At 35.8% G+C, this 15451-nt stretch overlaps 2 protein-coding genes and 1 long non-coding RNA gene across 5 annotated transcripts; 1 reads left to right on the forward strand and 2 right to left on the reverse strand.

The window, feature by feature from the left end:
- Nucleotides 1-75: 75 nt before the first annotated feature.
- Nucleotides 76-11368, reverse strand: LOC109155761 (60S ribosomal protein L18a-like protein). Of its 2 annotated transcripts, none has more exons than XM_019303408.1 (5): nt 11248-11368; nt 11004-11076; nt 10584-10698; nt 10375-10473; nt 76-230 (listed from the first exon to the last, which is right to left on the reverse strand). In XM_019303408.1, the coding sequence occupies exons 1-4, from the start codon at nt 11342-11344 to the stop codon at nt 10384-10386; spliced, it is 375 nt and encodes a 124-aa protein (XP_019158953.1). In that variant the 5' UTR covers nt 11345-11368; the 3' UTR covers nt 76-230; nt 10375-10383. The 2 variants fall into 2 exon arrangements, with proteins under 2 accessions (XP_019158953.1, XP_019158952.1); XM_019303407.1 differs by having other exon boundaries at nt 11004-11082.
- On the reverse strand, nt 87-1624 carry LOC109155762 (60S ribosomal protein L18a-like protein). 2 transcript variants are annotated; one of them, XM_019303410.1, is made up of 4 exons: nt 1443-1624; nt 1268-1313; nt 504-618; nt 87-350 (listed from the first exon to the last, which is right to left on the reverse strand). In XM_019303410.1, exons 1-4 carry the CDS (start codon nt 1525-1527, stop codon nt 261-263), a joined length of 336 nt encoding a protein of 111 aa, XP_019158955.1. In that variant the 5' UTR covers nt 1528-1624; the 3' UTR covers nt 87-260. The 2 variants fall into 2 exon arrangements, with proteins under 2 accessions (XP_019158955.1, XP_019158954.1); XM_019303409.1 differs by having other exon boundaries at nt 105-350; nt 1440-1616.
- On the forward strand, nt 8327-13954 carry LOC109155766. Its single transcript, XR_002049927.1, has 3 exons — nt 8327-8337; nt 10900-10901; nt 13879-13954. It is a non-coding gene; the product is annotated as an uncharacterized LOC109155766 (long non-coding RNA).
- The last annotated feature ends 1497 nt before the right edge of the window (nt 13955-15451 follow it).

Raw genomic sequence — 15451 nt, forward strand, 5'->3', positions numbered from 1 at the left:
TCCATCTCAACTAAAAGCTTACCTAAGCTGATAGTTGGATTGCACATCAATGGATATATGCTCAACACAAATCTCTCTTCATAACATACAATTGAAAACATACATACACATACAATACAATTATATTAACAATATAAATATAACATATTACAAGATTGAAGCTGTGTGCCCAAGCACAAATTATTCATCACTTAAGATATATAAGACATACATTCATATATTGATGGCCCGTGTTTTACGGAAACATGCAATTAAGAGTCTTAGATTCCAAACAAACTCATGATCAATGGAATGAGATGAGGAAGGAGACGGTATAGACCATAAATAAGTGCAGCTGTAGCAGCAACAGCCTGCAAATTTAATGGAATTATTATTACTAATCAGGAGATCAGAAGATCTATCAGACATGCATGAATGAATTGAAGCAAACTGATAGAAATCTGGGAACCCAAGATGAGATGAGATGAAATGGAATTAAGCTAAGAATTGATTGATTTGCTTACAGCAATTGTGCAGGCGATGTATCCTGGTTTCTCACGACGACCAACTCTGCCACAGATCAGAATGAAGGCAGCAATATACCATGGGATAGTAACAAGAAAGAAACCACTCATGAACCTTCAAAAAACACAAGAACCACATATATAGTTTCAATTGTCATGTGCTCCATCTCAAATAAAAGTCTAAGCTGATAGTTGAATTGCACATTAATGGTATTAATGGTTATATGCGGGCAACGAACCTAACCCATGACCTTTGACATGTCTCTGATACCAAATTAAAGCATAGTTGGATTGCACATTAATGGTTATATGTTCAACAGTTTCTGCCACTATATACTGGGTAAACTTTACTTTTTGATCTTAGTCAGTATAGGACCACAAGGAAATAAACCAGCCTAAATTGCTCAAAGTTAATCAGTTCAAACTAAGAAAGTCAGTTCAATATGCTTCTCCTGCAGGGAATCGAACTCGTAACCTTGTAGTTAATACCCCCAATTTAACTGGGGTACGGTTGTCCCCAAGTTTTTCACAATACATGTATAGTTAAACCAGCCTAGATTACTCTTAGCTTACCGAGTTAAACTAAGAACCAAATGTTTACAAAGTCAATAGTTTAACCAATTTGAGTAGTGTTTCAGTATTTTTGCTGGATGGACGGAGATTAAATGAACGTCAAGTTCAGCATTCTTGATTCAATGTAAATTCAAGCTACGATAACATAAATATAAAGAAATAAAATTATACATAGCTTATTGAAAACTTACATGCACCAGCCAGTGCCACAACCGCAGCAAGGTAGAGGCCTATCATCTGCCATAACATCAAATCACTAATTAATATTAGCTGGTAAACAGATTGAATTGCATGCATTTCAAGAAATTAATTAAACTTGATTTAATTTGCGTATATGCATTTCAAGAGCTTGAAGATTCCGGCCACCTGGAGCGCCCCCAAGTAGCGGTTGCCTTTCCCGGTCTCCATCGTCATGAGCGTGGCGGCGGTGACGGCTTTCCTTGTTACCCATTCAAATAGCAGACTTTAATTTAATTTGCAGAAATTGATAGTTAATTAATTGGCTTAGTGTTTTCACTTACTTATTGTCACTCATCCAAGCATGCATAGATCTATATAGGATTTGTAGATGCTGATGAGTTGACCAGTATAAGACTTCTAGTCAACTTTTGGTCTATGGGTCGTCTTTCCTCATCTTTGATAGACTCATAGACTAATAGGACATGGACAAGTGGAAAGCATTTTAGAGACAAGAATTACTTTCTAAAGAAATTATTAAAATATATTAAAGCGTGTTAAAATGATCCATTTATTTAAGACTAATGTCATTTAATTTCATTCTTCCCAAAAAGATTGAATCCCCAATTCTAAAGGTCCGACAGATCATCAGAGACGATAAAAATCATGGTAACTTAACTGAACCATAGAGGCTAGATCATTGCTTATTGCGCACAAGGATTCCTCTCATTTTGAGAGAGGTTACTCCCACGCTACCGCTGGTGAAATTCAATCCCTAGTCATTCTTCTCAAACTTCACTCCTATTACCAGTTGAGCTACCCAGAAAAACTAATATCGTTTCGTTCTTCCAAAAGATTGAACCTCAGCCCTAAACTAATGTCGTTTCATGGCTCATGGAGTCGTTGCTATTAATAAAGTTTAAAGATAGAAATATATTTTATTATTTAATTGTAGAAATAATTGCCCTAGCTACATCACTTTTCGATAATGGGATATTATCATTATCCTCATCATTCATCCAATACCTACAAAAAATATACAGCTCTCCTACAAAATCGAATTTGAAATTTCATAATTATCAAGCTAATTATCCAATTAATTTAGTTAGGGTTGCATACTCTAATTATACTATGAGTTAACAATACACACATATATATATACACTTGTGATCCATGAGAGCACATACCAAGAAATACTATATATGAACTAATCCCGACTTTAATTTACATTTCTAAAAATCGGATGGATAAGATCAAATGTTTCGTAAAACCCGGCCCATCTTTTAATTTGTATACTTGAAGCGATAAGATAGCATGCATAATGCAACATAATTGGTTGAATTCCATTAGGTACATTTATGAAAAGGCCGATGCTTTCACAAATTATTGAATAACAACATATTACTATTCTTTATAAATTTCTTCTTAATGGACTACAACTCATACTTTTTGTCAACATCTTACCTGGACTTGTCGCATGTAATTATATGTTTTCTCTTTCCTTTCCAATTATTAAAAATTTTAGAGTAACACTTGTGTGAGACCATTTCACAAATCATTGTTCGTAAGATGGATCGAATCAATTATAATACTTATACTAACAAATATAATACTAATTATGAATAAAGTGTTTGTTACTTATGAGGGAAGACACAATACTGTACTTTTGAGAATAAATGTAATACTTTTAAATCAAAATGTAAAAATATTACATTTTTTTTTATATAAGTAATAAACATTTTATTCATTATTTAGTATTAAATTTGCTACTATAAGTATTACATTTTATATTGACCGACTTGTCTTGCGGATTCAATTCACATAAGTGTTTGCCAAAAATTAAATAAAAATAATGTAGTTGTTAATTGTTATGCCCCACCATGATATGATTGGAACTAGTTTCACGTGAAAGGCATGCTCTCTCAATTAAATTTGCACCCTTGATCTGATCTAGTCGTATTTGAGAAGAACGATCTCCAATTTTTATTTTTATTTTTCAATTTCTTTCAAATGTATACTTATAATATAAATAGAATAAATTTTGTTGGGATAAAAGGGAAATATAATAATGTTACCGTGCATGAATGCATGATGTCATGTTGCTGTCTTCAGCAAGAAATGTGATGCTGACGTGGCCTTTGCGACGTGTATTGTCCTGCCGAGTTGAAATGGTTGACAATATACGAAATTCTTTTCAAAAAGTTGAATCCTCAATCTCAAAATAATGCCGAGTTGATGACTCACCACTTCATGAACTAAAATTGAACATTGAGAGTTAGGCCTGAGCATCGGTCGGGTTCGGAGGGATCGGATGGCCAATCCGTCCATCCGATCGGATTTCGGATTGGGGAAAACTACCCCAATCCGTTCGAATTAAAGGGAAATCCTCTCGGATTTCACCTGTTCGGATACGGTCGGGTTGGGGTTCGGATTTCGATTTGTAGTCGGATTATAAAACATACCAAAATAAAAAAAAAAACTTTAAAAATGTTGAAACTTAATAAGTAATATTGTAATAACCCTAAACTAAATTACCAAAGTTATGTAGGCATTTACATACATAATTACATAATTACATATTGCAGTTCAAAAAGCAAAAATGAAGTTCACAAAATGAGAAAATCAACAACACTAAACTACTAAGTACTAAATACTAATTACTAAAGTACTCAGCAGTCAGCATTCAGCATTTCAGCATTCACCAATCAGCCTTTAGCAATCAGCATTCATCCATTCTCATCTTCCTGCTCAATTATAAAACCATTAAACGATTTAAACTTTAAAGCCAATAAAGACAGAGAAGTAGAGAACTAATAATAATTAATAAGATAGGCTCAGATTGCTTTTTTTCATATCATTTTAGAGTTGGGGGGAAATTGCTTCATGAGTTTTGTCTCAGAGCAACATACCAAACACCCAAAGTCCTTTTAATTCAGACAAATGGTGGAAGCATCATCATAGCCATAATAACTAAACAGAAAGAAGAATATGAGAGGAAGGGAAGTGATATACCAGAATTCCAGAGATGTAACTGAGTAAGGGGCTAAGGCCTAAGGGCAGCAACATTTATAAAAAAGTTACCAAGCCACTTAGCAATTAGCAGTTCTGGAATCTTACCTGAGTTGCCTCAAAGAGTCCACACATTTATTAATTAAACTAAACAGAAAGTCAGAAAGCAATGTTATATAAAAGTATTACAGCAATTGTTGGGAGTGTTCCAACAGCACTTGGTAAAGAACCAGCAGCTCCAGTGGACAATTCTGCACAAAAAAGGATAAACAAAAAATAGTTTAGAATAAAGGTAACAATTAACAATTTCTAAAGTTGAAACCTTAAAAGTTAGAAAAGGTACCCTTCTCTAGTCTTTCAACATCATCCAAGTTTTCCTCAACAGAGATTGGATGATTGGGTGCCCTCAACCAATCTTGTGCACATACTAGGGCTTCAACAATTTTAGGAGTTAAGGAACTCCTAAAGGGATCTAATACCCTACCACTAGTACTGAATGCACTCTCAGAGGCAACAGTTGAAATGAGAACATCCAGCACATCCCTTGCCATTCTAGAGAGTATAGGAAATCTATCACTGTTAACCTTCCACCATCTTAGGACATCAAAGTCCACATTTTTTTCATCTTCCACTAATTTTTCACTTAGATAAATCTGGAGTTCAGTTTCTTTACTGCTTCCACTAGTCTCCATTCTCTGTTTTTTAAGCTGGCTTTTCATTCTAGCCTGAGGTTTTCCAACTGAAGTTTGAGAATGGACAGGTTCAGATTGGGTAGGTTGCACAGTAGGGGATGCAGACTGCACATGGTAGGTGGCTGTATAATCATTAAACAGCAGAACCATAGAAGATTGAACCTTTTCAAAGCATGATTTTCCTTTTTCATCACCATACAACTGGGCAAATTGGGCAGGCATGTACTCAATCTTATCCCTAGGATCCAAAATATTGACATAGAATATCAAGAAGTTCATTTTTTCAGGATCTCCCCAATATTTTTCAAATTTTTGTTTCATAGGGACCCCATTTCCTATAAAACAGACATAACACAGAAAAAATTAACAGATGCATACAAACACATTCAGTAAAATGTTAACAGTTTAGTGTTTACCTTTTCAGAGGTTGAAACAGAGTTAACCATGTCATCCAGCATGCAACCTAAGTCAGAAATCTCAGAAAAGAAAGTATTTGAAGTGATATAGAGAGAACCAGATATTCTCACAGTCATCTCATAGAAGCCTTTCAGGAAATGGACTAAGCTTTGCACAGAAAGCCAATCCATAAAATTTGGAATAGAATCAGATAAGTCAGCATTCAATGAGGCATCATTCTCATAAGCTTCAAAGGCCCTCTGGTATTGAAGGACAGTGTTAAGCATCATGTATGTGCTGTTCCATCTTGTTGGAACATCAAGTTGTAATGCACATTTGGCTTCCACCCCATTAAGCACAACAATCTCTCTAAACTTCTTAAGTCTGGCAGGAGAACTCCTCACCCATCTCACAACATCTCTAACTTTCTTAACAGAAGGACCTGCATATCTCAACCCATCCTGGACCACTAAGTTCAACACATGGGCTATGCACCTCATGTGCATATATTGAACCCTAACAGAAGACCCACCCCAAGACAGAAGTTTGTTCTTGAAAAACCCCAAAGCTGTGTCATTTGAAGAGGCATTATCAACAGTAACAGTGAAGACATTTTAATCCCCCAATCAAGAAGACAACTCTCAAGGGCTTTGGCTATGTACTCTCCCTTATGAGAAGAAATTGGGACAAAGGAAATGATCTTTTTGTTTAGCTTCCACTGATCATCAATGAAATGTGCAGTAATGCACATGTAATTGATCCTTTGGACAGAGGTCCATGTATCAGTGGTCAAGCTGACCCTTTGGGTGCTCACCTTAAACAACTTTTTTAGGGTTATTCTCTCATCTAGGTAAATCTGATAAATGTCTCTAGAAATGGTCCACCTAGAAGGGATTTGAAACCTAGGACAAGCAACTAAAATGAATTTCCTAAAGCCATTTCCCTCAACAATCCTAAAGGGAAGTTCATCAACAATGATCATCTCACACAATGCCCTCCTAATAGCCTCTTGGTTGAAAACCCAAGTCCCCAAAACTCCCTCAGAAGCTTCTGTTCCAGAGGCATTAAAGGTGAGAAGAGACTGCCTTGTGTCCTTACAATGAGGATTTTTTAGGCAGGCCTTCATATGGTTTTTCAAAGAGGAAGTGCCATGCTTTTTACTTTCACATTTATAAATTTTGGCACAATAAAGGCATTTGCCCTCAACTACTGGTCCCTCAGTTTCACATTCAGTAGGTGGAGCACGGATCTTTTCAAAATGATCCCATACTATAGATCTAGACTCCACCTCTTTCCTCTTCTTTGTAGGAACAATAGGAGGAGAAGGCATATGATTTGTTTGAGGATTTCTCTCAGTACCTTGAGCTTCTACTCCATGCTCCTCATCAGTTGAGGTTGGAGGGTGTCCAGTTGCACTGATGCTTTCCATCTATAAAGATGGGCATCAGTATCCACATTTTAGGGAGATTACAAATCATACAATCATATTAAAGCTTCCACCATACAATCATACATAGAAGTATTACATATTACACTTCCACATATTGAACAAAATCAGATATTCAGATAGTCACAGAGAACTGAGAGAACTGAGACCACATAAATTACATAATAAACAATTAAACATACAAAGATATCCAGAATCAGACACATGGACATAGTAGTTTGTGTCATCATTTTTCCAGATTTAACAATTACCAATTAAGGGTCATACATCCATAAACTGATAGACATAATAACATATACAATTATACAAACAAATCCAGATTCAGGAACTCAGTCCAGATCATCATTATTTGGATTTGAGTTAAGGGCTTCCACCAATAAATGGAAATTCCCACACTGGAGATTTCACATTTTAGCATGGTTGCAGTAGGCGCTAGGCGCTAGTCGGGCGGCCGGGCAGCGCCTAGCGCCTAGGCGGTCTAGGCGGATTCTAGGCGGCGCTAGGCGGGCACCAAAAAAATTAAAAAAAATAGTAACAGACTTGTAGTTCGACAATTTTAATGAGGTTGTTTTCAACGTTCACTCAAATAACACATCTAAATAAATGAAATAATGATAATTTATAAGTCATAATGTCATAATAATATTAAAATCAATAATTAATGAAAGACGACATCGGTCAAAATCGAACAAAATCGATCAAAATCGATCAAAAACGGTCAAAATCGGTCGACTCGGCCGAGTTGGCCGAGTTTGGCCGCCCAGGCCGCCTAGCGGCCACCCAGGCCGCCTAGGCGGCCGGCCGAGTTTTGGCCAAAACTCCAAGGCTCGGGGCCGCCTAGCGCCTAGGCGGCTAGGCGGCCGAGTTTTGCAACCTTGCATTTTAGCCTTTAACTCGGATTGTTAGATTACAAATTTGCATGGCATAAAATCTAGATTTCACAAAATCAACACTTAGAAATCAGTTTGTAAAAGGCTTCCACCAACAAATAGCATAATATATGAATATATCACCAAATATTCATCACAGACTCATTGTAAATGAAGATATATAAATTATAAAACTAGGGTTTACGATTTACTTGATTTCTCCCAAATAATCCCGGGAGAACAAGGGCTTCTAATCACCAGTTCACCAGTAATCACCACGGCTTCCACCACTTAGACTCTCAGAGACAGAGAGTAAGAGATTAGAGATTAGAGATTGCAACGCTTCGATTCAGAGAACCCTGAGATTAGACAATAGAGATTAAGAGATTAGAGATTTAGAGATTACAGATTACAGAGTAAGACTGTAAGAGATTAGAGCTTAGAGAAATAGAGATTAAGAGATTAGAGATTTACCTTACGGATTTACAGAATCAGAGATGACTGATGCGTGCTGAGTCTTGAGTTCTTGACTCTTGAGAGAACTGAGACTCTGAGAGACTGAGAGTCTGAGAGAGTGAGACTCTGAGAGAGTTGAGAGTCTAAGAGAGTGACTGAGTGAGAGTCTGAGACTCTGAGAGAGTGAGAGACTGAGAGAGTGAGAGAGACAGAGAGTTGAGAGTCGAGAGAATGAGAGATGCGATCTCAGATCTCAAACCCTAGGTCAGCTGCGCGGATGAGAAAATGAAGACCAAGTGGTGGAAGGCATGTATATATACATTGATGGAACGACGCCGTATTATACAAGGCCTTAGGGAACCCTAGGATAGTTCGGGTGGTCGGACAGGTCGGTTGGCAAAAATGTACACCCCATCCGAACCTTCTAAACCGACGTCGTATTGAATGGCGGATCGGGTAAGGAGAGTCGGGTGCGGGTATCCACTCCGATAGCCAAGCAGTGGGGCGGGTCGGACGGATTGTTCGGGTTGGACGGGTTTTGCACAGCCCTATTGAGAGTGGTAACCCATGTACATATGGTGGAGCGGAATGAGTTTTGTAAAAATCCACCCATGACCTCGACGGATTGAGATTTACTTCATAACATGAAAATGATACAAGCCGGCCACCTTATAAATTCACTACATGATGACATGTAAATATGTAACATTATCAGTAGGGATGTTAATTGGACTAGTTCATTTGGTTTCGATTTCGGGATGTAGACTTATTAGTTCGGGCTAATAATTTTTTTTTTTTTTTTTTGGGTCAGGTTTAAAATTCTTGGCCCTAATCCTAAAGTCTCGAGGTGCCGAGCTTATTGGTCAAGCTCAACTAAAATTTTTAAAATTTTCAAATTAACATTTGAAACGTTCAATTTTAATAAACTATAACATTTAGACTAATAAATATAAACTTATACATCTTTCATTAATCACTGTAAACCCACATTTCTAAATTTCAACTAAAAATAATTAATATACTTACACTATAATAATTTGTAGTAAGTTTTTAACTTTTCATTATTTATTTAAAAAAAAATATTTTGTAATATATTTATTAAAATTTTATTTTTAAAAAAAATATTAAATATGGGCTTAATTATAAACTCCATGTATACATCAACCTCGAGTTTTTCCAACACAAAAGCATATAAGACCATATATACTCCAATAATTAACAATAATATGAGATCCAACAATAACTAAACATTAAATTAATCGAATTTAATGTAGTAACATGCATATGAAACACTACATTATATATTGTGAAGATGGTATATTAATAAATAAACCATTGTTTCAAAATAAATAAATAAAGCATATTATTGCACTGTTAAGGTGAGTAGATTCTCATAAGCAGTTGACTTGCATATAATTTACAACAAGCATTCCACTCGCACCGAAAATTTTTATTACTATATGACAATTTATGGGGTATAAATGTGATGACATGAGTCATTTCCTTCTTAATCATGGATATTAGATTCGAGCTCTAGAAATGTATATGAGTTTAATTCATTGGTTTAATAGGCAGTATTTGAGAAATGAGACCAAGGTTTAAATCTCGGCAGCGACAGCGTTGGTATTATGTTCAAAATGGGCAAAATTCGTTGTACGTACCGACATTTGGTCATGTCTGTTGAGCCATTAAGTCATCACTTAATTAATTTACATCTCCAAATTTAATACAGTTTGCTTTGGAATTGCTGCTATTTTTGGTCCACCGACTAATATTCACTTATCACATTTGGCCCAACTGTTAATTTGCCCCATTTTATACATAAGTATGCTTTTGTTTTCACATTTGATATCAGTCGAACAATTACTTGTCAGAAATGTTTCAAGTTCAGTTCTTTATGAGAGCTATTTATTGGCTAGTGCTGATCAATTATGAACAATCTGAATTGGTTTACCTCCTTTTAGACTTTTACTGGATAGCACCACAAGATAGTCTCCACCCACACTCAAGGTAGTGTTGCTGACTTTTTATAAATCAAAGAAAAATATAAATTTTCTGTTGCTAGGAAGGAAAATTTTAGTGATAATATAATATTATGATTTTGATTTGAATATTGAAAACATACATACACATACAATACAATAAATATAACATATATATTACATGATTGAAGTTGTGTGCGGAAACACAAATTATTCATGACTTAAGATAAGGCGTACATTCATATATTGATGGTTCGTTTTACCAAAACAATTAAGAGTCTAGATTCCAAACAAACTCATGATCAACGGAATCAGATGAGGAAGGAGACGGCACAGAACATAAGTAAATACAACTGTAACACAAAGAGCCTGCAATAAATGCAATGAAATTATTATTTGTATTAATATTAATCAGAAAACTGGAAGGGGAAACAAGATATAAATATATATAGCTAGATCATATATATCGATGTGCTTACTGCAATTGTGCAGGCGATGTATCCTGGTCTCTCACGGCGACGAACTTCGCCGCAGATCAGAATGAACGCAGCAATGTACCATGGGATGGTAGCAAGAAAGAAACCAATAAGGAACCTTCAAGAAAACAGCATTCATCAAAAGATGGTTTTATGGCTACAAGTTCTGAAGTTCAACTTCTAGCAGAACCTGTGACCTATCAGGTGAAAAAGTCTGGCGCTTGACCACAAGGTCTTTGGCAAGTTCAATATCTTATTATGGGCCACATGAAAAAAATAACATATCAGAGCTCGCCACATCAGGGAGTAAATTTGAAAGAAGTAACATTTGGGAGTACATGTAGTAGAATCTATATTTAAAACATGGCATTGACGTAGTGATAAACGTTTGATCTATCGAGAATAGATCTACTGAGAACTTACATGAACCAGCCAGAACCGCAACCACAGCAAGGGAGACGATCCTCTCGGACCGGCTTCTCAGCAGCATCATAAGCTGAAGCTAGCTCGCAGAATGTCACAACAACATCAATAGCTAGTAATAAACAGATTACTTGCACTTCAAGAAAACTCTAATTTATTGCATGCATGCATGCACTCGCAGAGGGCCGGGCTAGCTAGGAGACTAAAAGAGCTTACTTGAAGGTGGCAAATTAAACAAACAAACCTGGAACGGCGGCCTGAAGTAGCGGTGGCGCTTCCAAGTTTCCACCGTCATGGGCGGCGTGGCGGTGGTGGCTGCTTTCCTCGTCTCTTTTACCCATCGGAATTATATTGCAGAGTTTGCAGAAATTGATAGTGGGCTTATAGTGGTGATTGATGCATGCAAAATATATAGGAATTGTGATTGCTGACGAGTTGACCAGTAGACGACTTCTAGTCAACTTTTGTCTTTTTGGGTCGTTTTTTCTCATTTCTTTTGACTAATAGAAAATGGACACATGGAAAGCATTTTAGGGAAAAGAATTACTCTTCTACAAAAAATTATTAAAATATTTTAAAGCGTGTATAATTACCCATTTATTTAAGACTATAAAGGAGTCATCGTTGCTTTTTAAAAGATAGAAATATATTTTATTATTTAATTTGCCCACATATTTAATTATCTAATTGTAATCATGAGCACTAGCTACATTTCAGCTTTTAGGTCATAGCTTTTCAACTTTTAGCTACTTTTCAATTATGTTTGTCAAATATAGCTTAAAATTAATCTAAGTATAAATTTGAAGATATTGAAATAATTAAAATTAAACAAATTACAAATACGAAGACACTGAAATCTTTAAAAATTAAGAAATTACAACTAACCGATAAATAAATGAAAAAGTTATTAGATGAGTAAATATAATGAAATTAATTTGTATGCATTGTATTTATAAATCAATGAAAATTTATGTATTCTTTTAATATATTATTTCATTAAAATTTTTATTACATATAAATAAAGAATCAAAAAATTAGAAAAAAAAACACACAAAATAAACAAAAGAAACTGTACTAAAAAAAATAAACAAAAGAAACTAACAAATAAAATAAACAAAAAAAAAAAAAGGGTATAACTAAACTATATAAAATACGATATCATATTAAAAAAAATTAAATTATATTTCCAATTTCAACTAAACTTTCATTATCAATGTTTGATCTTCAAAATGTGGCAATTTTCCTACATTATTTAAATTACACAAAATTGATGCTAATAAATTAAATTTAGTATTCTGTGCAACATGGTAGTTATAACTAGTAACTATCACCAGTTTACTAGTCATGTTGGTTCGTTAACAACAACTATGTCCTTCACCAACGCCAATTACATTATACATTTAATTTAAAAATATTGCTAATAATAATACAACACTTCAAACATCCAAAATTTGGTTCTTGTCATTAAATTTTTCAGTGAAGTTTGTCACACATGTCTTCTTAGTATGACATACCTCTTTTGTATGATTGTGAACTATTATATAGTCTAATTTTCCATCTTTTAAAGGTTCATGAGAAATACTTTACCAGATTAAAAAGAAGAACACCAAAAGGTGCTGCAGAAGAAGGCAAAGAATCTCCAAGAATGAAGGGGAGTAAAAGAGACAAGGTGAAGAACATCCTTAAACATGCAGGGTCATTTGGTTCCTGCAGTAGTGGATCAAAGCAATCAAACACTGTTGCTGTTGAGCCTCCAGATTCCAGAATCACCCACACCCAGAGATACCAAAGATGTCTTTTTGGAATCTGGTTCTTCAATCTCAGCTGTCCATACAACATCTGCTTCCTGTCATGATTATATTCTTCCTTGTCAACAGAACTTACAAGTGGGACTTAGATAGAGACCACCTTGAAGCTACCTATCTAGGATTTGTACATTTAACAATCCAAAAAGAAAAATGTTCATTTTTTATGTACCATATTTGTTTCAGATTTCTCATGAAAAGTGTTGTACTTTCTGTCTAATACGAGATTTAGACGATCAATATATATATGCGATGATCTTAAAAAAAAAAATTATGTAGTACAGTTCGGTAGCATAGTTTGTGTTGAGATAAAAGAGAATAAAAATAAAAATAATGACAGAAAGTGAAAAAGACATATTTGCGTGGTTCTGCAAAGTGCCTATATCCACGTGAATTTTGCTAAACTCCGGTCACTCCACTCCCATCCGTCCAAACACCTATATGACTATATGAGACATATATACACATTGGGAGTTGATATAAGAAGTTATATATTCAATTGGGGTTACATAACATAATCTAAGTGAAATGACAATTCTAGCCTTGCCTCAAATTAAAGATGAGGAGGCATTTGTTTCTTGCCATAGAAACCCATAATCACTAATATCCTCAAAATGAACCCTACTACAATACTCATCCACACCGTCCATCTCATGATGATCATCACAGTGGTACCAGTAGTTGATGCCATCATTTTGGGCTGCAGGGAAAGAAGGTTCCATTATTTCCATGTCCACCATCTCCATCACCCTCAAATCAAGACCGTTGAATAATTCCGGGACGACATCTTGGCCGCCGCCGTCAAGTTGGCCGGCATCGGACGGCTGACAGGTCTTAGAGTGGCCACCCTCCACGCCGATCTCAGCTTCCAAAGACTGGATCACACCCATCAATCTTTCGTCGTCGTAATCCTCCACAGCCGCCGCCTGTGTGTCGTCGAGTAATGACATGAGAAGTGCGGCGTCGACCTGGGAGAAGTCGAGGTTGCCGGAGTCATCGTAGCCGCCGTTCATGCACCAGCTCTCTCCAGCAGGCACCACAGTCGCCGCCATTGTTAGTTGGGAAGATAGAGAAGAGAGAATGCAGTTTGGGGTTTCAAGAAAATATTGGTGGGGTTTATATAAGAGGAAGAAGAACGAGTGGCATGCATAGATCAGATAGGATAATGGAAATCTGAATTATTAAAGAGAGAAAAGACAGACACTACTGCTGTCATCGTATCCCACAAAGAATAGGATTCAACTAAACAAGCCTGTGGGTCGCCGGGTCGGGCTGATGGTATGATAATTATAAATTTGAGAAAATTTCAAAATTTGGTCACATGACTATAGGGGTATTGTTAATTTCAGCATCTGATTTTTAAAAGTGTCAATTTAGTACCTTGACTATGTAATTTTTGTCAATTTTGATCACTCCGGCCGAATTGACGGTCAAATTTGGTCGAAAAAATTTAATCAAACATTTAGTCTATAATCTGAGGGGCAAAATCGTCTTTTAATCCTTTCTAGACTAAATGTTAGATTAAATTTTTCCGGCCAAATTTGACTGTCAATTTGGTCGGAGTGATCAAAATTGACAAAAATTACATAGTCAAGGTACTAAATTGATACTTTTAAAAGTCAAGTGTTGAAATTAACAATGCACCTATAGTCATGTGACCAAAATTAAAATTTTCTCTTATAAATTTTTAAGTTGATTCTCAATAAAAACAGTTTATTGACCTTCTTGATTAAATAAATTTAATTGATTTATTCTGAGTTTATCCAGTTTACACTTTCTAATAATAACGACTAGTTTTCATGATCATGTTCAAGCCACCAATATAATGATGCAATTTATTACTTATTATAAAGAAGCCCAAGTAGAAATCTGTCGTTTTCTGGCGGCAAAACCAGCCCGGGGTTCCAATGACCGACACCCTAGTTAAGGATAGGATGACTGCTCAATTATTCATCTAAATTATTTTTGCTATTTATGTCTAACTGTTTCGCACCTGCATGGGCCATGGGGTCGTCCGGCTTCATAATTAACGTTGTTGCCGGAGACAGGCGCCGGCCGCCTCCGAAAAGCGCCTGAACACCGCCACGACAGGTAGTAACACGTTGGCCCTCCGAGGTAGCACCGGCTCGTTGTAGATGATGACAGATTGGCCGGGTGCATGTTCTCTATGTTTTTTTTTTTTTCTTTTTTTGTGTGACAATAAATATTCACAATCACTATTGGAGGGTGTTTACAAGATAAGTCTGCTTTATGTGTAATAATAAATCACGTATACAAAGTAAATCGCATTAAAAAACTCTATTGGATGGACTCGACTAAGAGATCCAGAAGGGTGTATATCATTTATGTTTTTTTTGGGTGACAAAGGAAACCCACAATCACTATTTGAGAGTGTACACTCTACTGGGTAAATTACGTTTATGTATAGATCTCACAAATCAACACTGCTAGAAATTATGGAATTTCCAACCACATAAAAGTAATCTTAAATCAAGTCGAAAGTCTTGTTCCGACCACTTTTGGTATCCGAAAAAATCTTTGTTACTATTTCCGACCACTTTTTTGCTTTCGACTTGATTTAAGATCACTTTCAGGTGGTCGGAAATTTCATAATTTCCAGCAGTGCAAGCAAAAGAGGTAAAA

The sequence above is a fragment of the Ipomoea nil genome, unplaced genomic scaffold, assembly GCF_001879475.1.
Source record: "Ipomoea nil cultivar Tokyo-kokei standard unplaced genomic scaffold, Asagao_1.1 scaffold2704, whole genome shotgun sequence".
Lineage (NCBI taxonomy): Eukaryota > Viridiplantae > Streptophyta > Magnoliopsida > Solanales > Convolvulaceae > Ipomoea > Ipomoea nil.

Excerpts from the sequence above, each read along its gene's own strand:
- LOC109155761 (XM_019303407.1), bottom strand. The coding sequence starts at position 11,344 with ATGGGTAAAAGAGACGAGGAAAGCAGCCACCACCGCCACGCCGCCCAT. Across the intron at positions 11,083-11,247 it reads ACTTCAGGCCGCCGTTCCAG|CTTCAGCTTATGATGCTGCT; the intron begins GTTTGTTTGTTT and ends TCTGCGAGCTAG. Across the intron at positions 10,699-11,003 it reads TGCGGTTCTGGCTGGTTCAT|GTTCCTTATTGGTTTCTTTC; the intron begins GTAAGTTCTCAG and ends GTTTTCTTGAAG.
- LOC109155762 (XM_019303409.1), bottom strand. The coding sequence starts at position 1,527 with ATGGGTAACAAGGAAAGCCGTCACCGCCGCCACGCTCATGACGATGGA. Across the intron at positions 619-1,267 it reads TGTGGCACTGGCTGGTGCAT|GTTCATGAGTGGTTTCTTTC; the intron begins GTAAGTTTTCAA and ends TGTTTTTTGAAG. Across the intron at positions 351-503 it reads ACATCGCCTGCACAATTGCT|GCTGTTGCTGCTACAGCTGC; the intron begins GTAAGCAAATCA and ends TTAAATTTGCAG.